The sequence below is a fragment of the Vipera ursinii genome, assembly GCF_947247035.1.
Source record: "Vipera ursinii genome assembly, chromosome: 3".
NCBI classification, from domain to species: domain Eukaryota; kingdom Metazoa; phylum Chordata; class Lepidosauria; order Squamata; family Viperidae; genus Vipera; species Vipera ursinii.
Genome location: NC_139516.1, coordinates 86,831,047 through 86,853,877, shown reverse-complemented (window position 1 = coordinate 86,853,877; position 22,831 = coordinate 86,831,047). Strand labels below are relative to the sequence as shown.

The following is a 22,831-nucleotide window of genomic DNA, read 5'->3' as shown; positions in this document are numbered from 1 at the left end:
AATGACTCAACCCTGTTAGCCTGTCTTAAGGCCATAAAACCTGGCTATATTCCTGAGCCTGAGTGTGTTAAGGGCCCAGTTTCCTGGCTGTATTGGTAACTGGCCAAATATCTTGGCTGCTATATATATTTATTTTGGATGTTTTCATTGTTTTTATTCTTTTCAAATGTTTTAATATTTTGATTGTAATATATATTTTTAATTGTAAGCTGCCCAGAGTTTTTGACTGAGATGGGTGGTTATAGAAATTGAATATATGAGAGAGAGGGAGAGAGAGGGAGGGAGGGAGAGAGGGAGGGAGGGAGGACAACCCATAATTAAGAACAGAGCCTATTATAGCAAAATCAAGTTAGTGATTCATAGTGATTCAAGTTCATTACACAGTATTATAATATTCAGCTTATTAGAAATTTGACTTAAGGACAGAACTTGGGAACAGAACATGTTCTTAAACTGGAGAATACCTGTACCTTAGAACACCTGTTTCTCTCATATTGAAGTAGATAATACCTTACTGGTAGTTTGTTGCTGTAATTGACCCAGATTCACCTCTTTATGTGGGAGCAGTTTGTATAAATCATCACGCAATTTAAGTCAGTGTGAGAAATGGAATGTCCAATGCTGTTCATTTTTAACCTTATCAGAAACTAAGACTCTATCCTATGTCACATTTCTATAAGAATACAGAATATGTGGCAGAATTACATTGGTCAGGGAAATTAACATCCTAATATTCTCATTTCTGATAAAGAAATAAAGCTTCACATTCTTGCCAGTAGAAACAGATGCTTGAAAGAAAGCAACTAATGCAGTTATCACCAGAAGCTAAAATAGTACCTGTGTAACTGCCACAGTCTCTTGCAGGCAAGTATTTTAGATTACTATCAAGAAATAAAGTTGCAGCCAGGAAAAGATCTTTTTATTAGTTGGATCCGAGACAGCCCGGAAATCCCAGGGCAGTAGACAAGACTAGGATGTCTAAAATACTTCCCAGAAGAAGTAAGGAATCACAGTCCATATGGCTACCAAGAAAATACTGGAATAATCAAGATGTATTCAAGCAGTTATAGAATTACTAGGTTATTTTGCAAATCTTTTGTTTTGTGATCTGTAGATATTGTGATACAAAATTGGGAACAAAAGCATCAGTCTAAATACTATTCTGTGGACATTCTTCATAGAACCAGGGCCAATAGAGGATTTAATATTTTTTTTAAAAAAAAAACTCAGTGAAAGAGATTATTAATGCTGATTTGCTGAAAGAGATTACTAGTCATTAAATGTAATTTCTACATAGAATTTTAACTGAAGTCCCAATTCAAAAATGTTCTTCTTTAACTACCCATCTGTTTTTTTTTTTGCAGCCCAGCTTTTCCTATGACTCAGAAACAGCCCCGTTATCTCTCTTGTAACCTGAAAGCAGCAGTTGGGAAATAAATTCCAGTAATTTTATCGGAGTGAGTGCCATTGTTCGGCAAGCACTTTTGAGAGAAGAAACAAAATATTTTCTCAGTTAGCTGGCCTCCAGATTAGGTTGAGCTTTTTTATGTGTGAGTGTGTGTCATTTCCTGCGCTCCCAGGGTGCTTACGAGGTCAGCCCTTCAGCTGCGTGCAGTTCTCTACAGAAGACTGAAACACTTGTAAAAAAGCACTGCTGGGACGATCCATTCTTTTTCATAGTTTCCTTAGAATGACATTGGAAGAGGAAGCAGGATATATTATTAGCTGTGGCAAAGAAGCATCAGAACGTCCCACGACAATGGCAAAGTCTGTTCTGCGGAGGAGCCATGCACGCGGAGTTAACTGACCATAATAAAATATTATTTTTCAAGCAGAAAGACATTTGTAAAGCATACATGTTCCCTGATGGAATCTCAGTATATGCCAGTCAGTCGAATAAATAATCAGTAAATCAAATATCTTGATACTTTAGAATGCATAAAGAGAAATACCCTTTTATACGACACCCGACAGAGAACCCAAAGTCAGAAATTACAGGGAAAAGTTTTTGTCCAGCCACATCCTAATACGAGCATCATCTATTCCTATGAGAATTTGCCTAACCAATTATTGGATCTACCAGGAAGAAACTGCTGTATTTTGGGAAGGCTTGGAGGGCTAAGGCATTGCTTAGTGCTGCTTCTCTGTAGCAGTGCCAAGGTTGTGGAAGATATGCTGATCTAAAATCTGTATTAATAGCAGATATGGAATTTTATTCTAATGAGAACTGATGAATGCTCTTCGCGATTCAGATTCTGATATAGCACAGCACTTAAACAGGTTTCTTTAAGGATAACTAAGACTAGGTTCTTCATAAGAGGAAGTTGCATTTCAGTGAAACTGTCTTACATGCATCACTGTTTCAAAGATTTTCAATATATATTTAAAGATTATCAGTAGGACTCCATCAGTGGACTCAAATGGGTATTTTTTTCAAGGTGACTTAGCCATGTACCCACTTGTATTATTTTTTTAGAATATTATTTACTGGACCAGTTTATTCTGGCATAAACTGCTACTAACATTCATATTACACAGAACATTTTTTTCCTTCTGTACAAATAAAAGAGCTGCTAGGGAGTTTCCTACAGCACCAGTCAGAATCCAATCAGCTGAACAGTCTAACAAAAGTCACACAAACCATCTACAATTTGGGGAAAAAAATAACTATCAGAGTGAAAAGCAAGCTCATTAATTCCATCTCCTGCTGGCCGCAAATAACCACACGCATTTCCCACCTCTGAGCATTATACAACAACAACAACAAAAAAGAAAAATATATAAAGAGGAATTGTGCCATTCAGCCAGTGTCTTTCTCTTCTCCTCAGTAAGAAAGGCTTTAGTTCCACAGATCTGTTTCAGCAGACCTCAATTATTTGCACCACATTCCTTTCCCAGTTCCCCTGCCACACAAGAGCCAATGCTTGAGTCACACACAAGTCATCTATGAGGAGAAGGTGGGTGCAGAATAACCAGGGGCTGCAATTCTCTAGTAAAAGAATCAAAAAGAAGAAAACAAATAGCTATTATTTGGCATGAATTCAAGACAGGAGATCTATCTTTCAAGGGCCCAATCAATTCACCTGAGACAATGCCCCGGCAATGCCCTTTCACCTCTGCCCTGCTGACACGAAGAGCAGGGACTGTGCATTTTAGCATTTCTCCTACTGAAACATTTGGGACCTATTCAGGGTCAGCTGAAGGCATTTTACTGCTTGAGCTGAAAGACATGATAGTGCCTCCTTTCCCATTCAATTGTCCATCTGGTCAGCTCTTCCATCATACCAAATGCCAACAAGTGGTTTATGAGATCTTTCAACACCCACATAACTTTGTCCTCCAAGAGAAAGGAATGGTCTGGGCCATGATGTAATGGTATGTGGGAATGACCTTGAGAAATGGGGGGGGGGGAAGCCACAGCCCGGGGAATGGTTGGATAGGGGACAACGTAACCCACAGCAGGAATGTGGGCCTAGCAAACATCTCAAAAGGGACCCTTCCTAGTTTCCTGGCCTGCAAAGATGACTAGAAGAAATGTACCTTCTAACTTGCAAGATTCTGTTAATAAAGTAGAACTAGTTCATCTGGGCATGCTTCCTGTCTGTTCTACCTCACAAAACGGACACAAACCTGGACCATTAGATCCAAAGTTATTGTTTTATATATCTTTTTTCCCCCTGCCACTCTAGAGCTCATTTCAGTTTTTGCAGACCAAACCATGATGCCTCTAAGAATGGACATTCAATAGGCAGGGAGAGAGGTTGGAGTGCTTCTTTCTGCCCTAGTGCTTCTACACTCTATTTAAGGAACGATCTGGTTCTGGCTGCATTCAAAGTTCTGTTGAAAAACAGCAGCATACCAGAAATTTTTGCAGGGAAAAAATATTTCCACAAAACAAAATGGAAACATTAAAGTTTCCAGTAGCTTCAATGCATCTGTGAAAGCAAACTTCTCAGAACCACCTTACTCATAGGAGGAAACGAGCAGGAAACCCTGTTTCTTTGCTTTGCCATCCATCACCTTCATTAAAGAAAAGAAATTAAAAAGAGTGGGAGTAGCATCATCCCTGGCCCAGGAGAAAGTTTCTGCCCATCAAAAACGTCACTAAGGACTGACGGGAAATCCAAGATGCTAAATTACAGACTGAAGCAGGGTTTCAAAGCCTCCTGTCTTTGATTATGATTGTGTTATATTTGCTCTGAACAACTCATAGCAAAGGTGTGGCTAAAACAATTTCTCTCTGTGTTCCTCACTTAAAGCAGGTGGCACTCAATGAATGAGTTTGTTGCCTAATTTTGTTTTCTACTATTATGCTTTAAGTTCTGTTTATTAGCAAAAGTGCTGTTGGATACAAACAATGGAAAAAAGCTTTAAATATCTGAACCCGCATAACACAAAAGCTTCCCGTTTTTCGGAATCTCATCAACTCACTTGTTCAGGTCGTACAACGGCATTAATTAGGTGGTAGACCACGGTATCAGGAAGGCCTGCATCTTCAAGCAGGAACTTGGTTAAATTCTCTCCATCTTTTAAGATATCATGGATTCGTATTCCTCTTCCTAAGTGAAGAAATTGTAAGAAAGCCGTCAAGTGTTGGTACACCAAAATGCTTTTAAGCAAACCGCAAAGTCACACAAATTCACTTGCTCCTCAGCCCATTCCTACTTTTATGGAAGATGAAGTTAATGTTACTGGGCTATCTAGCGGGATTGGGAATTGTGAAACTGTGTATGAGAAAATCTTTCAACTCTATTTTAAAAAACACTGTATAAATACAAAAAAATGATTCAACCTACACCAGCATTATATATATAAAACAACGAGAAGTCACAGTTGTCAGTTCTTTAGCTGATATTGACCTTCATATGCATCGAGGTCTTTCCAAGAACCTAAGATGCCGCGATGTATTGGTGTAGCATATGTGTGGATCCAGACTGTGGGGCCTTTTGTAGTTTACAGATAGAAATTTTGTCAATGTGCAGATTTTCTAAGTGCCATCCAATATTTTGGCTATGCCCTATCAAAAAAATCTTTGTGTAGGACTTAGAACTGGATAGACAGAACATTAGCATGAAGAATTAGCCTTTTCAAATATGATGTCTCCAGAGGCATAAGCACCATTGTCGCCAGAATTCCAAGCTGTACTTGTGGAAGGGATAGTTCAAGAGACCAGAATGAGGAATGCCAGGTGGACAATCAGATTTAGGAAAATAACTCTTTCTAGCCAATAGCAGTAGCTCTAGAAACATATAGAGTTCCATATGAAAATTATTACATGCTATTAATGTGCAATAAATCCCTTTTTCGGACCTTGTGGGCTATATAAAGAAGCGATAAAAGGCAAAAAGTAGCTGGAGTTTAATACAGATAGTCCTTGATTTGCAACAGTTCATTTAGCGACCCAAAGTTATAATTGCACTGAAAAAAGTGGCTTATGACTGTTTTTCACACTTATGACTATTGCAGCATCCCCATGGTCACAGGATCAAATTTCAGATGCTTCACAACTGACACATATTTATGACGGTTGCAGTGTCCAGGGGTCATGTGATCATCTTCTAACAAGCAAAGTCGATGGGAAAGCCAGAGTCACTTAACAACTGTGGCAAGAAAGATCATAAAATGGGGCAAAATTCATTTAACCAATGTCTCACTTAGCAACAAAAATTTGGAGCTCAATTGTGGTCATAGGTTGAAGACTACCTGTAATGGAACATTCCAGAGGTTTTGGGAAACACTCTTTAAAAAGAATTGCCTTCATTTAACAGCAAGCATCACTGAAGACTTCAAGAACAATATCTGAATGCAAAATGACAGTTGTATTGCACATTACACAAGAGGCTTGGCATTTGGTACACACTTATTTATTTTTCTGCACACTGAAAAGAGTTGGCATGCTCAGAAGATGCAGACCCAGGATTTCAAAGGATGACCCAAAATTTTTCAAAGGCCTGATGCTGTGAACTTCAAAGCTCAAGTGTTTTGTTGTTACTGGTTACCAGGCTAGTGTGGGTGGGTTTCAGCCATTTAGGAATAAATAGTTTTGAAATCTCTTTCTCCAGTTTATTTACCCAAAGAAAGTTGCAGTTACTTTAGATCTTGCCTTGTAGGGAGCCTTGAATCCTTCCAATTACTTTCTCATGACCAAAGCTGGATTAATCATTATGCTAAATAAAGTAGATCTCTCATTAATCAAATGGATGTGCCTGCTGTGGCTTAATTATTTGAAGTTTCCCTATGTTTGTTCCTTTGAATAACTTACCACAATTCAAAACACTGCAGTGCTTAATCACAGGGGAAAAAGAAATGTCCTTAAACTCACATAGAAGGTGATGACTGATAAGAATCCATTCATTTCCATCATGTGCCAGTGACGGTGGTGAATGATTGCTATCATAAATTAAATACCTTGGACCAATCAATTCTTATTCTTATATTCCAGTGTTTCCCCATGATTAAAATTGACATTGTGGGAAGTACTTCTTAATTCTGAGACCGAGCCCTTGTGAGACAGTGGTTGTAGGCTCCCCTGATCAGGGAGGGGAAAGTTTGGTTTTAAGCAGGCCACATTTAATTCTGTCCCCATGCGTTTTTAGAAATCTTAGAGAAGACTTATTTTCTTTTTTCCCTTTTAATATAGATCCATATATAATTTATTTAGATGAATCAAAAGTTGGAATTAAGATTGCCAGAAGAAATATCAACAACCTAAGATACGCAGATGATACCACTCTAATGGCAGAAAGTGAAGAAGAACTAAAGAGCCTCTTGTTGCGGGTGAAGAAGGAGAGTGCAAAACTTGGGTTGAAACTTAACATTAAGAAAACCAAGATCATGGCATCTGGCCTTCTCAATTCCTGGCAAATAGATGGGGGAAAATGGAGGTAGTGACAGATTTTATTTTCCTGGGCTCCAAGATCACTGCAGATGGGGACTGTAGCCAAGAAATTAAAAGACGCTTGCTCCTTGAGAGGAGAGCCATGGCAAATCTAGACAGCAGACTAAAAAGCAGAGACATCACCCTGTCAACAAAAGTGCGCATAGTCAAGGCTATGGTCTTCCCAGTTGCAATGTATGGCAGTGAAAGCTGGACCATAAGAAAGGCTGAGCGCCAAAGAATTGAAGCCTTTGAACTATGGTGCTGGAGAAGACTCCTGCGAGTCCCTTGGACTGCAAGGCGATCAAACCGGTCAGTCCTAGAGGAGATCAACCCTGACTGCTCTTTAGAAGGCCAGATCCTGAAGCTAAAACTCAAATACTTTGGCCACCTAATGAGAAGGAAGGACTCACTGGAGAAGAGCCTAATGCTGGGAAAGATTGAGGGCAAGAGAAGAAGGGGACGACAGAGAATGAGGTGGCTGGATGGAGTCACTGAAGCAGTAGGCGTGAGCTTAAATGGACTCCAGAAGATGGTAGAGGACAGGAACATTGTCTATAGGGTCGCGATGGGTCGGACACGACTTCGCAGCTAACAACAACAACAATTTGTTGCCAGCAGGCAACATACCCAGTGTGATGTTAGTTGTCAAGGAAGTTTTCTCTCCAGTTTAATGTAACTCATGGTATTTGGGAGGGGAAATAAAAAAGAACAGAATCGACAGTTACCTGTAACCTTTTCAGGATTGGTCCTCATTGTTTCCATAAACTGGGTCATGGTTCGTAGTTCTTCCCAGAATATACCCAAATCTCTTTCATTGATTTCAAGCAATACCTCTTGAGCATCTTGATATACTCTTGCTAAACTGAAATGGACAATGGTAGAGAAGTAAAAGTTGCTTAAGGCTATTCCCCGTGGCTGTCCTCTAGAAATTAGCTTTTCTCAGTCTGCAGAGAATAAGACCAAGCGGGTAAAAATTGTTTCTTTTCCATATTTGCTTTTTGGAACTCATTGATAATTCCTATTTATTTATATTTCATATTTCTAAACCACTCATCTCCCTCTGTCAGTTTGCTCTCTGTTTATATATGGTGTTGGTGGGAGTGTAATTGATGGTTCCTTAATTAGATTATTGTTTGATGCATTTGTTAATAAGGATGACAGTGAGATGAAGAGAAGGTTTAGTAGAAAACAAGTGGATAATTTCATTGTAAATGGTAAAAAAACCACCCCAAAATCAATACACTGAAATGGATGAAGCAGAAATCCTAAAGTTGGGAAATACATTGACAGAGAAATAATATTGGATATTATATATTTAAATAATATTTAGATGAAGGACAGATCTTATATGGATGTCAGACTTCCATCTGGAAAAATAAGAATTAAAACTAAAATGCCTGTAAGGTCTATCTTTATATTTATTCCCTAACTTTTGTGGATCACAAAACTGGGTTATGGTATCTAATATTTAAAATATCAAAGTCTGCCACACATGAAGCTTTTCTCCTCCTGCCTAAAACACTAGGAGATCCTTCACTTACTTACATGGAATTATTATAGTTGGAGACAACACCTGGAGATTCCCCACGGGTGGGGCTTTTGAAACATGGGTTGTTCACATTACAAAGGATGCCCTGTAACCACGGTAGAGTTCCTGCAGAAGGCATTGCTTTGTTTGGAAAGTGACCTTCATTGTAAGAAGCAAACACATGAAATGAAAAATTAGCATTGATAATCAAAGCCACTTGAAGTGAAAATATTTTATTTATACAAACAATTTTTGGTTTTGGGAGGGGGGATAAAATATAAAAACATTTAATTTGACTTAAACTCATACTTAAATTTAACTCAGATATCCGTGGCTTAACTTTTCACTTATGAAGATAAGATAACCTTTATTGTCATATTTTACTGTGGGAACACTGGCACACATTAAAAATGAAATTCTGTTGCCTGCTCTCAAAAGTGTACACATACATAACTCACATATAGACATGCTATATATACATATGCATATGTATAGACCTACACCCTTACGTACATATAAATACATATAAATAATAACAACTGTCCATCTTGAATACATAACAGAAGGAGGAAGCTTTAGCGTTCACAAGGTTGATACAGTATGGAACAAAACTGACTGAATCTGGATGTTCTGCTTTGGATACCATGAAGCCTCCGCCCAGAAGGTAAGAAGGAAAACAGGTCATGAAGAGGATGTCTAGTTTCCCACACAATACTGCAGACCCTACTCAAGCAATACTTATATTCTATTTAGGATAAGTATAGGGTTGGGAAGTATTATGTAGTATTTGAATAACTCTTTTTTCCTTTTTTTCTTTTTCTTTTTCTCTTTCTATCTTGGGGTTTTTTTCCTTTTTTTTGTTTTTAATATATATTTAATACTATTAAGGTTTGTTTTATCCTATATAAGCTAGAGAGTGTTTCTTTTTTTCTTTTAGTTTTTTATATATATTTAATATTGCTAAGGTTTGTTTTATCCTATATAAGCTAGAGAGTGATGGATTTTAGAATTTATAGTTGTTAGTATATGGTTGTTTATGTTTGCTTTTTTTTATATATACCTTGTATTTAGCTCTGGGAAGTCGGGGGGGGGAGGGGGGGAGGTAGGGGGGGAGGAGGGAGGGGGGGAGGGGGGGAGGTAGGGGGGGGAGGAGGGAGGGGGAAGGGGGGTTTTTTAAAGGAAAATTGTATCTTAAAACTTTTCAATAAAAAAAAAGCAATACTTATATGCTATGTCCTAAACTGCCAATAACTAGTATGCAAAATTGCTTCCATAAGCTCGGGTGGGTAGAAATGGCTCAGTTTTTGGATGGGGCTGGAGTTTTGACTGTTTCACTCTTAGAAGAGCAAGCAAATCCCGAGATGGGGATGAGTGTAGATGCTGTTGAATAGAGGCTGAATGTTTTTTCAGAACAAGATTTCTCACTATCCATTCACCAGCACCCCATGTAAACTTCAACATCCTGTGCGTGCATAGTGGCTCTCTCTCATTCAGGTAGACCCCTGAATTTCGGTTGCTAAGCGAGACAGTTGTTAGGTAAGTTTTGTCTCATTTTATGACTTTTCTTGCCACAGTTGTTAAATGAATCACTGCAGTTGTTAAGTTAGTAACATGTTTGTTAAGTGAATCTCCCATCAATTTTGTTTGTCAAAAGGTGACAAAATTTGATCACAGGACCTGGAATATTACAACTGTCATAGATATGACTCTATTGCCAAGCATCTGAATTTTGATCGCGTGACTATGGGGATGCCGCTAGGGTCATAAGTGTGAAAAACAGTCATAAGTCACTTTTTTCTGTGCCGTTGCAACTTCAAACAGTCACTAAATAAATGGTTGTAAGTCAAGGACTACCTGTATTGGAGCTGCAAAAAAAAATCAAGACACCACTAGACGGCATCAAAGAGATATTTTAATTTTTTGTTGTACTCTTTCAGAGCTTTGCAGTTCAGCTATGATAATTCTAATTTGTAAACTCTTTAGACCAGGGGTCTTCAAACTTGGCCCTTTTATGACTTGTGGACTTCAACTCCCAGAATTCTTCAGCCAGCATGCCTGGCTGAGGACATCTGGGAGTTGAAGTCCACAAGTCATAAAAGGGCCAAGTTTGAAGAACCCTGCTTTAGACTGTATCATGTGGGATCCTTGGTGCTCTCTGACCATGGTTGTTTTGTTGCAGATGTTTCATTACCAAACTATGATGTGGTGACATAGTCAATGCTAGACTACATCATTCACTCGTCTCCATTCCAACTGATGCCAGCTATGTAACCATGGATTCTTGCACTGAGAAAAGTCTGTTTGATGCAAAAATGCTAACCTGCTTTCATTTCATCATCACTGCTGAGCAAGTGGTTTTATTTCTTGTATTTTTTACTATAATAAGAATGCTTGACTGTACATACATGAAGGTACCCTGTCATCTTTATTTTATTGGATTTACATGCTGAGCTCAAAAGGGTATATATGGTGCTTCCTCCAATTTTTCCTCACAACAACAAATATGTGAAATAGATTGGGCTGAGAGATAGTAACTGTTCCAAAGTTATCCTATGAGGGTGGACTAGAACCCAGATGTCCCTTACACTGGATCTCAGTTATTTTATTTTAATCATTTTATCCCCATAACAAGCCTGCGAGGAAGTCTGGGTTTAACTGCAACAGAAGAATAGTAGCCTAATGTTTTTCCAGCCATTTCTTTGTAACTGCTGCTTTTTCAGCTAAAAGAATTGTTTTTTTTCTTCAGTGTGTATTGGAAACACAAGGGCATGCACATACATGTAATAGGGGACTGGCGGTGGGTGGGATAATTTTTGGGTTTTCCATAACCTAAAGCAGCTGGTGGGAGGGGATTTCTGGAGCAATATAGTTTTTGCACTCCTCTATTTATCAGCTGAAGAAAAAACAGAAATTGAGAAGCCTAGTTTTATGTGTCTTGTTCTCTGCGTTGTGAGGAAAACAGAAGTTAAAGTTTCAAATGGACTCGTGAAGAAGTGAGTGAGGTGTGAACCATGGCATAGCCAGGTTAAGACTGGAAGAAAAGTATGACCTAAATTGGGAATATCATTATGTTAGCATCTTCATGAATTCCCAAGGCAGCAACAAATCAAGCATGGAAATGCTTTCTGGATGATGTCATCTCCTATCCTTTTTCCATCTGGAGAGTCAAAGGCTGGTCAACCCTTGATTTCCCTCCCCCCTCAAATTTAAATTTGAGATTGAGAATAGCAGAAGCTTTGATATCCTACTTCTTTCTTAAGTGAAAGTACCAGATTCTATTCAACCTGCAAAGTAGAAACCTAATATCTTCTGGATACCAAGTTACTTTTGATTTGATTTAAATTTCACCAAGCAGGAGCCTATCCTTCCTTTAAAAAAAATCATATAAATAACACACTCTTACATTCATGTTTGTGGTAGACTGGAGTAACTTTCCTCAGCCATACCAGCACAAGAAATAAAGAAACAGGCCATAGAAGTTCAACCAGCAGACGAAGCTGGAAAAAAAGAAACACAATTACATGCATCGATTCCATACACTGTTTGAGAAATGGCTTTCATTCCATCTGACTTAGGTTTAGATCATCCCCCCAAAAAGGAGGACATGTCCAGCTTTTTGTTCTCATGTTCTCCGTCTGGAAATCATAGCCTTAAAATCAAATATTGTCTGGCTTTTTAAGCATCTTATTTGGTGTTTTATTTTGGACTGTTTTCACAGTAGCAATCGTTTCAGCTTTCATGTTTTCAGTGCTAAAATTCTACATGCTTAGTAAAAAAATATTTCCAAATATATACATGTAGGACAATGATGGTGAACCCCTTGGGCGTGGCATGTCAAAAGTTCGGAAAATGCCTAACTTGACCAGTGTATCTCTCCCTCCAATTTAGGGTGAACTGTGGCACTCAGGGGCAGCAGCAAGGCTGGGCCTGAAGTAGAAGCCTGGGCCTCAACGTAAGTCCTACTACCACCGCTGCCACTCAAAAAGTACACAAGCTGTGGAGAATGGTGCCATTGCCCTCATGGCCCAGCATTCCCAAGGATCTGTTGTGCACTGGTTATCTTCAGGAGTTGTTCTCTTTTTGTTGACAGGCCCCTGAGGCCTACCTGAGGCTGTTGATTGCCTGTGGCCTTTGTTCTTCAAGTGACTTCAGAGAATGCTCTTCTGAAACCTCTGCAGCCTCCAAAAACCATGTGAAAGCACAGCCTGTTTTTGCACGATTTTCAGAGGCTCCAGAAGCCTTGCAAGAGCTGACCCTCTGAATTGAGGACAAGTATGCAGAAGATTGAGATAGAACCAGGCACATGGGCAGATCACAACCCCTTAAAAGTGACATGGAGAAGAATACCAAAAAATCCCAAGATGGACTTTGAATCAATCTATGTTAAAAGAAAGAGAATTTATAGAACTAGCAAAAAAAAAGAAATTGAATTTTTCTTCAAAGAAAACAAAAAAGAAGACACACCATTACAAAATGCATGGGATACAGTCAAAGCTGTAGAAGTATAGCTATAACATACATGGCAAAAATGTATATATTGTTAAGAGAAAAATTTGAAAAGTTATAATCAGAACTGCAAATGAATCTGCAAAAGAAGATTCTGAAAAGAGAAATGGAAACAATAAAACATAAATTAAATTTGTTGGATTCAGAAAAATTGGCACAGCAAATAAAAAGAGCAAAACAAAACTTTTTTGAAAATGCAAACAAACCAGGATGATGGCTAGCTTATAAACTTAAAAAACAGAAGGAGAAGAAACTGATAAATAATTTAGTAGATGAAAAAGGTTGCCTACAATTTAAAAATGAAGAAATAAAAAAGATAATAGTAATGTAATAGTAATGGGGGACTTTAATTACCCTGATATCAAATGGGAGACAAATTCTGCACCAAGTGGAAGATCTAACAGATTCCTGAAAAACCTAGCAGACAACTTTCTCTCCCAAAAAGTAGAGAAGGGAACTAGGGGATTAGCCATATTGGATTTAATTCTCACTAACAGAGATGAAATGATAGAAAGTGTCGAAGCCACAGGAACCTTGGGGGGAAGCGATCATGCAATATTGGAATTCAACATTATGGAAGGACAAGCAATAGAATACAGCCAAAGTAGAGTCTTGGACTTTAAAAGAGCTAATTTCAATAAACTTAGAGAGACCTTGGGAAGAATTCCATGGATGAGAATCCTAAAGGGGAAAATAACTCAGGAAGCTTGGGAAATTTTGAAAAGTGAGATAATAAAGGCCCAGTCTAGCACAATACCAACAAAGAAGAAAAATAACAGCTTTCAAAAGAAACCAGCATGGCTGCATAAAGAACTCTCTGATAAACTGAAAGATAAAAAGGACAAGTATAAGAAGTGGAAAGAGGGGCACATAACTAAGGCAGAACATCAGCAAATAGCCCGCGCCTGCAAAGATGAAGTGAGGGAAGCTAAGGCTCAAAATGAACTAAGGCTTGCAACCAAAGTCAAAAATAACAAAAAAGCTTCTTTCAACATATAAAAAACAAGAAAAAAGTTAAGGAAATGATTGGTCCATTAGTGGGGGAAAGTGGCAAGAAGGTGACAAGCAACAGGGAGAAAGCAGAACTATTTAACTCGTTTTTTGCATCTGTCTTTACACAAAGGGAAAAAACAGTCCAACCTACCAAAACCAGTGCCATAAAAAACAGAATAGAAACAAAAGTTAAGATAGGCAAGAAAATGGTAAGTGAGCACCTGTCCAGCCTAGACGAGTTCAAATCACTGGGACCAGATGGATTACACCCCAAGGTTCTCAAGGAACTGGCAGACGTGATCTCAGAACCACTGAACTATATTTTTCAAAGATCCTGGAGCACTGGAGAACTACCAGAGGACTGGAAGAGAGCTGATGTAGTTCCCATATTCAAAAAAGGGAAAAAAATAGATCCAGGAAACTACAGACCTATCAGCCTGACCTCAATACCTGGGAAGATTCTGGAAAAGATAATCAAACAACAAATCAGCTAACACCTTGATGCCAACAAAGTTATCACTAAAAGCCAACATGGGTTTGTCAAAAACAGATCATGCCAGACAAATCTTATTGCATTCTTTGACCAAGTGACAAAACTAGTGGACTAGAAGAATGCTGTAGATATAATTTACTTGGACTTCAGTAAGGCATTTGATAAAGTAGATCACAACCTACTACTTGATAAGATAGAAAAATGTTGGTTAGATAGCATCACCACCAGATGGATTCGCAGCTGGCTGACAGGCCGTACTCAGGGTGTGGTCCTCAATGGAACTGCATGTACATGGAAGGAAGTGTGTAGTGGGGTGCCCCAGGGCTCTGTTTTGGGCCCAGTGCTCTTCAACATCTTCATCAACGATTTGGATGAGGGGATAGATGGGGAACTCATCAAATTTGCAGACGACACCAAGCTGGCAGGAATAGCCAATACTCCAGAAGATAGGCTTAAGATACAGGAGGATCTGGACAGACTCAAACACTGGGCACTATCTAACAAAATGAAATTCAATGGTGAAAAAAGTAAGGTTCTACATTTAGGCAGGAAAAATCAAATGCACAGATATAGTATTGGTGGTACCTTGCTCAATAGTAGTAACTGTGAGAGAGATCTCGGAGTCCTAGTGGACAATCACTTAAATATGAGCGAGCAGTGTGCTGCAGCTACCAAAAAAGCCAACACAGTGTTAGGCTGCATTAACAGAGGGATAAAATCAAGATCACGTGAGGTACTAATACCACTTTACAATGCCTTGGTAAGGCCACATCTGGAATACTGCATCCAGTTTTGGTCACCATGATGTAAAAAAGATGTCGAGACTCTAGAAAGAGTACAGAGAAGAGCAACAAAGATTATTGGGGGACTGGAGGCTAAAACATATAGGGAACGGTTGCTGGACTTGGGTATGTGCAGTTTAATGAAGAGAAGGGTGAGGGGTGACATGATAGCAGTGTTCCAATATCTCAGGGGCTGCCACAAAGAAGAGGGAGTCAAGCTATTCTCCAAAGCACCTGAAAGCAGGACAAGTAGCAACGGATAGAAACTTGTGAAGGAGAGAAGCAACCTAGAACGAAGGAGAAACTTCCTGACAGTTAGAACAACTAACCTGCCTCCAGAAGTGGTGAATGCTCCAACACTGGAAGTTTTTAAGAAGAGACTGGCCAGCCATTTGTCTGAAATGGTATAGGGTTTCCTGCCTGAGCAGGGGGTTGGACTAGATGACCTCCAAGGTCCCTCCCTTCCTTCCTCCTCCTCCTCCTCCTCCTCCTCCTCCTCCTCCTCCTCCTCCTCCTCCTCCTCCTCTTCTTCTTCTTCTTCTTCTTCTTATTATTATTATTATTATTATTATTATTATTATTATTATTATTATTATTATTAAAGAATACTATAAGAAACTGTATGTTACAGAAGAAATTCCAAGTGAGAGAATGATTCAATATCTGGAAGAAAATAATCTTCCAAAAATTTCAGAAACTTGTAAGACTATGTTAGAGGAAAAAATAACAATGATGGAAATAACAGAGGCCATAAGAAGACAAAAAAATGAGAAAACATTGGGGCCAGATGGAATACCAGCGGACCTATATAAACCTTTACAAGATATATTAAGTGAACCATTGAAAGACGTTTGCAATGAACTTCTGTTGGAGGCTAAGCTCCCAAATACATGGATAGGAGCAAATATTACCTTAATACCAAAAGAAGATTCAGACTTGACACAGATAAAAAATTACAGACTGATATTGTTATTAAATGTGGATTATAAAATTTTTACTTCAATAATAAAAAAATTACAGACTAATATTGTTATTAAATGTGGATTATAAAATTTTTACTTCAATAATAGCAGAGAGACTGAAAAGATTCTTAACTGAATATGTACCTTCAGACCAAAATGGTTTTTATCAAAGAGACAAATCAAAAATAATTTAAGAGTGATAATGGATGTATTGGAATATTATGATTTACATCCAGGGAAACAATTGGTACTAATATCTTAGATGCCCAAAAGGCATTTAATAATGTTTCCTGGCAACTTATGATTCAGCAATTAAAAATAATGGACTTTGTACAAAACGTTATAAATATGATTAAAACCAGGGCTTTTTTGTCATAGAACACCCAGAACGGAGTTTTGGCACCTTTTTTGGGATGGAAGCTTGTAGGGTAAGCAACACGGGTTGTATGATGTGTGTGAGTTCCGGCACCTTTTTTTTTTTTTACAGAAAAAGCACTGATTAAAACAATATACAATAAACAAACACCAAAAGTGATTGTGAATGGAGATTATACAGAGAACTTTGAGATAAGAAAAGGTACATCATCATTATTATTATTATTATTATTATTATTATTATTATTATTATTATTATTATTATTAAAGAATACTATAAGAAACTGTATGTTACAGGACTGAAAATAAACAGAGAAAAAAACCAATAGTTAAAAATCTTTCAGATAAACAAAAAACAAAAACAAAACAAATATTGGAAAAAATAGAATTACAAATAGTTAAAAAGGTCAAATATCTGGGAATATACTTAACAGCAAGATGTTCAACGATAAAAGAAGATAACTATACAAAACTGTTGAATCAAATAAGAGTAGATTTGGAAAAATGGAAAAACTTCCAATTACCAATATTAGGAAGAATTGCTACAGTGAAAATGAATATATTACCGAAAATCTTATTCCTATTCCAAATAATACCTATAAAACTTGAGAAAAAATTCTTTGAAGATTTAAATTCATTAATTTTGAAATTTATTTGGCAAGGAAAGAAAGCTAGAATTAAGATGAAAATGTTACAAGATACCAAGGAAAATGGAGGTTTTGGTTTACCAGAGTGGGTTTTATATTATCAAGCATCTGTATTAACATGGGTAAAAGAATGGATAATTCTTAGAAACAAAAGATTGTTATATCTGGAGGGGCATGATTTATAATTGGGGTGGCATGCTTTCTTATGGTACGGGAAAAATAAAATTCATAAATACTTCCAAAATCACTATATAAGAAATGCATTATTAACAACATGGGAAAAAATAAAATGTAAAATATACCTGAAAATTCCAGGGTGATTGTCAACAATGAAAGAAAGCATTTGTACACCCAAATTTAATTACAGAGATATTCTAAACTCTGAAGGGAATTTAAAATCTAAACAAGAAATGGAAAATCAGGGTATCAATTTATCATGGTGGGCACATTTACAGATGCAGGCTAGATATGATAAAGATGTTAAACCGTATGGATTTTATAAGGAGCAAACTTTGTTTGATAAGATATTGTTAACTTCTGATGAGAAACTAATTAAGAAAATTTATAATTTGTTATTAACTTTGAAAATGGAAAGCGAACAAGTTAAAGAAACAATGATGAAATGGGCAAAAAATTTTTGGATATAATATAGAATTAGAAAAATGGCAAAATTTATGGAAAAGAAATCATAAACTGACAATGTCAGATAGATGTTGGAAATGCAAACATAAGTCAGGCACTTATTACCATGTTTGGTGGACATGTGCCAAAGCAAAGAGTTACTGGAAAAAGATACATGCCTGGCTAGAAAACATGTTGGGAGAACACATAGATTTTAAACCTGAACTTTTTTTATTAGGTATAATGCCAGAAAAGACAGGTAAACAAAACAAATTTGACTTTGCATGTTACAACAGCAGCAAGAATTATATTTGCGCAATATTGGGAAAATGAAGGAATACCATCAGATGAAGAAATAATTAAAAAAATATTAGAATGCGCAAGAGATGGATAGACTGACTCTGAGACTGAAAGAAAAAGAAGAAATGGAATATTATCAGACTTGGGACTTATTTTATCAATGGCTAGAGCAGGGGTCGGCAACCTCGGCTCTTTTATGACTCGTGGACTTCAACTCCCAGAATTCCTGAGCCAGCATAGCTGGCTCAGGAATTCTGGGAGTTGAAGTCCATGAGTCATAAAAGAGCCGAGGTTGCCGACCCCTGGGCTAGAGGAAAGAATAAAGGATTAGGAACTAAATATGTATTAGCGAATGCAAACTCAGACAGCACGTTTGTTGAATAAATACTATTGAATGTATGGGGAAAAAATCAATAAAAACCTTTTTTTTTAAAAAAAAAGAGCGTGACCCTTTCTGTGATTTCTGGAGGCTATGGAGGCTGCGTGAGATCACTCCCCATTTTTGCCTCTGAAAATCATGCATGTTTTTCAAGAATAGCTACAGTTGGGTGTGAGTGAATGCTGCCATATCACCTTCGACATGTGCGTCATAGGTTGGCCATCATTGGCATAGGACTAGGTTGGGCATCCAGGGCATTTTCTTTCCAGTAACCATGAAGTTGAAGACAGTGACAATAAACATGCATAAGACTACACTATTCATGTTTGGTTCCTTCAGCATTCGGTTTTTCCAGAGTTCAAAATAACAGTCTCATATTTTAAAATGTTTTGCTCTTAATTTTCAGAGTAGGGTGGTTTATTAGATTTGGCTTAAAGGAAACCTAAGAAAGAGCAGTTGGCCTCAGGCTTTAATTTTCTCCACCCAACCCTTAGAAAAGCTTCAGGATGTTTGGACTGTGGGACAGCGGTGGGGATAAATGTAGATTGATCAAAAGAGTGGAAATGTCCAGGATAATAAAACTAAAGAGCAGAGTTTTCAACTTGCCTCTCTTCAAAATCAGTTTCTCGGCTAGTGTAAATTTCATACTACAAATCCAGTAGATCAGAACATCTTCAGTAGTAGGTAAGGGTACTCTATTGGCCAGTCTTATCTATGCCAAGAAAATACAATAACTAGTGAATGAGTTATTCCGTTAGCTCCATCCCAATTTTAATCATTGTTCTGCCACCACTTTGTATTCAAAATTGAATTGAGGAGGTTTCACTGTAGCAACAAGATGTGTAAAGTTGCACTGCCTCATAGCCTCTTTTTAAAAATGAATTGGTGAGATGCTGTTTCTAAGTGAGGTATGAGTGTGTCCAAAAGTGTAGTCCCACTCTCTTCCCTCTGGCCTGCATCTGTAGTCATCATTTCTTTTCCAGGTAAGATTTGCCAGTTTTATCCTTCACTGCTTTGATTGCAGTTTAAACATTGTTATTGTTTTTAATGTTCTAATCTTTTTCATTTTATAGCTTTAATACAGTTTTATATGTTGTTTAAACTTTTGATTGGGAGCCATCTGGAGTTAGTTGGAAGATGGGCAGCTATATAAATGTTTTAAATCAATCAATCAAAAATAATATTTTGTCATTCAGTCCACAAGATAGAAATTCTTTCCCTTCTCCCAAGCCACCTTTCTCTTCCCTTCACCCCAGTAAAAGTACAATAAACCACTGTTAATGCACTTCTGTAAAGTATGAAATATATATTGAAAATATCCAATTATCCAAAGACTTTGTCAATTTCAAGATAAGTTTAATTACCCAGCTGGACCATTTACCTACTCACTCAAATCCTATGGTTTAATCTATAGCCTTCAAATGATATAGTGTGCTTTGGACTAGAGACACTTGCATAACAAACTCCTGCTCTTTGAAGAACCACAGCAGATGAAAAGATTTAAATCTTTGGACAGTTGCTTCCTGTAGGAAAAGTCCACTGGCTATTTTTATCTTCCAGCCCTGTGTTCTATTAGAGTCAGTATATAACAGGGCAACAAGAAGAAATGAATCTCTCTAGAATTTTCTACACTGATACATTGAAGTTGGGTGGATTCAGTCTTCTTTCTAGGCAAGGCCTTCTGTAACAAATTAATTTAATACATCTGAACTATTCTAAACTTCAAATTAAAATATATGATCACAAAAGCACATCTCATTTTACCTTTAAAATGTATTTTAAAGGTAAAATGAGATGTGCTTTTGTGATCATATATTTTAATTTGAAGTTTAGAATAGTTCAGATGTATTAAATTAATTTGTTACAGAAGGCCTTGCCTAGAAAGAAGACTGAATCCACCCAACTTCAATGTATCAGTGTATAAAATTCTAGAGAGATTCATTTCTTCTTGTTGCCCTGTTATATACTGACTCTAATAGAATACAGGGAAACCTCAACTTATGACCAAAATTGACCCAGAAATTTATGTTGCTAACTGAGAAATTTGTTAAGTTGGTTTTGGCCCATTTTATAACTTTCCCCCAAAATTTGTTAAGTGAATCACTGCAGTTGTTAACACTATTATGAAGTGAATCTGGTTTCCCCCTTGACTTTTCTTGTCAGGTTGCAGAAGGTGATCACATGACCCCTGGGATACTGAACCGTCATAAGTGCGGTCATAAGTCACTTTTTCCAGTGCCATTGTAATTTTGAATGATTACTAAGTGAACTGTTGTAAGTCAAGGACTAGCTGTATAAAGGGCATTTGAATCTAATTCTCTAAAAGAATTTGAAGCATACATATCTGTTTTATCTTTTGTAGAGATGCATTAAATGCTTACTTTTTGCCGTTTTCGGAGTATCCAGTTTTTCCATAGAAGAAGTCTAACCTGTCTGAAGAAACTCATTCTGAGGCAGTGAAAGCATCGCAAATTTGAAGACCAAAAATCATTTGATGTCTGGAGACCAAAAATATGTTGCTATTATCTTCTCACATAAGCCTCTGAATCCTAAAAATAAATGAATTGGTTAGCAAGCAGATGTGGGCAAGAAGCTGCTGAATTGAAATTTTTAAATCTGTACCTGAACCCAGTCACAAAACTACAGGGTTCCAGAATTGACTTACTCTTGATCTTTTTTCTAAAATAGTTTATGCTATGTTTGGGGTAGGATTTTTTTTCCATCTGTCAGATGACCCACCTGGATCACCTTCACCCTCACTTTACTTCAGACTGGTATGGAGGGTGGGAGGGTGGGAGGGTGGGAGCACTAGATTGCAGAATAATCAACTGGTTAATAGGTTAACCTACTCTTATGTTATAGTTTTCATTATGCACTAAGAAGACGACTTAAAAGGTAAAGGTAAAGGTTCCCCCGCACATGCGTGCTAGTCGTTTCCGACTCTAGGGGCCAGTGCTCATCTCCATTTCAAAGCTGAAGAGCCAGCACTTGTCCAAGGATGTCTCCGTGGTCATGTGGCCGGCATGACTAGACGCCAAAGGCGCACGGAACGCTGTTACCTTCCCACTGTAGTGGTCCCTATTGTTCTACTTGCATTTTTACGTGCTTTCGAACTGCTAGGTTGGCAGAAGCTGGGACGAGTAACAGGCGCTCACTGTTACGTGGCACTCGGGATTCAACCCGCCAAACTGCCGACCTTCTGATCGGCAAGCTCAGTGTCATAACCCACTGAGCCACCACGTCACTTTAAGAAGACGACTTACAGGTCAGCAAAAAAGGGAGACAGAAGTCCAAAATATTGCATATATTTTGCAATAATATTTTACAGGTACTGTTATACATTTGGAGATATTTGCTATAATTGAAATAGAAATACACTTATCTCACCTTGTGAGAATGACTATGGCCAAGTAGCCATATCTGCTCCATCTATTGTCAAGGTGCAAAATGCTGATGGGGCACATCAATTGCTTTGCTTTCTTGATCCCTTTAGGGTCTTTAAAGATAAACTGGACTGTTTAACGTTTGAAACTGTAGCTCTTCAAATATTATCGGCCTGCAACTTCCTGTCCAGTGAGATTGATGAAAGTTGGAGTCCAACAAAATTCAGAAGGCAAAAGATTCTCCCTCCCTAAAATTTAGGGTATATTCAATCAGGGGGCTATCCTGCGCAAAGAATATATATAACCATCTTATAACTTATCCTAAATGTGTCTCAGGAAACCAGTTGGTGTAATACAGGCATGCAGGCAACAATGCACTGATTTTCTAGGTAACCTCTAAGGATCCCAACATGCATATTTTAATGTGGTATGTTTGGAGCAAAACTTGGCACTTATCACATACTGACAAAAATATGCCAAAATGGATTGGTAGTGTCCTTGCTGATACTTGGAAATGCTGTATTTGCCATAGGTATGGCTGAAGACCCAATTTACATTCTATCTGCATTATTAGGAAATCTTATGTGAAAGTCTTGACTGACCAAAGCCATGGTGGGCAGCAAAAGGTCACAGACCACAGTGACAACCATTATGTTGTTATGGATGATTGTGATTGCTGTGTAAGTGGAGTAAATATTGAAGATCATGAAGGAATGGCTTAGGTTGACTTGGAGAAGGGAGAGGGGGACGCAGCAAGGGAGAGGAGAGGAGAGGAGAGGAGAGGAGAGGAGAGGAGAGGAAAGGAAAGGAAAGGAAAGGAAAGGAAAGGAAAGGAAAGGAAAGGAAAGGAAAGGAAAGGAAAGGAAAGGAAAGGAAAGGAAAGGAAAGGAAAGGAAAGGAAAGGAAAGGAAAGGAAAGGAGGGTGATATAACAAAGAGAAAGGGAAACAATAGATCTGAAAGAAGACAACCTTATGGAATTT

The 22,831-nt window shown here is 37.8% G+C and overlaps 1 protein-coding gene across 1 annotated transcript in view; it reads right to left on the bottom strand.

The window, feature by feature from the left end:
* Positions 1-20,913, bottom strand: part of ABCA4 (ATP binding cassette subfamily A member 4) — a gene marked incomplete at its 5' end in the record, with an annotated part of 116,519 nt that extends 95,606 nt beyond the window's left edge. The window contains 5 exons of the mRNA XM_083360249.1: positions 4,432-4,559; positions 7,606-7,742; positions 8,426-8,567; positions 11,812-11,905; positions 20,848-20,913. Of these exons, the coding sequence (XP_083216375.1) occupies positions 4,432-4,559; positions 7,606-7,742; positions 8,426-8,567; positions 11,812-11,905; positions 20,848-20,913 (567 nt within the window). The remainder of the gene's footprint in view (positions 1-4,431; positions 4,560-7,605; positions 7,743-8,425; positions 8,568-11,811; positions 11,906-20,847) is intronic.
* Between the last annotated feature and the right edge of the window lie 1,918 nt (positions 20,914-22,831).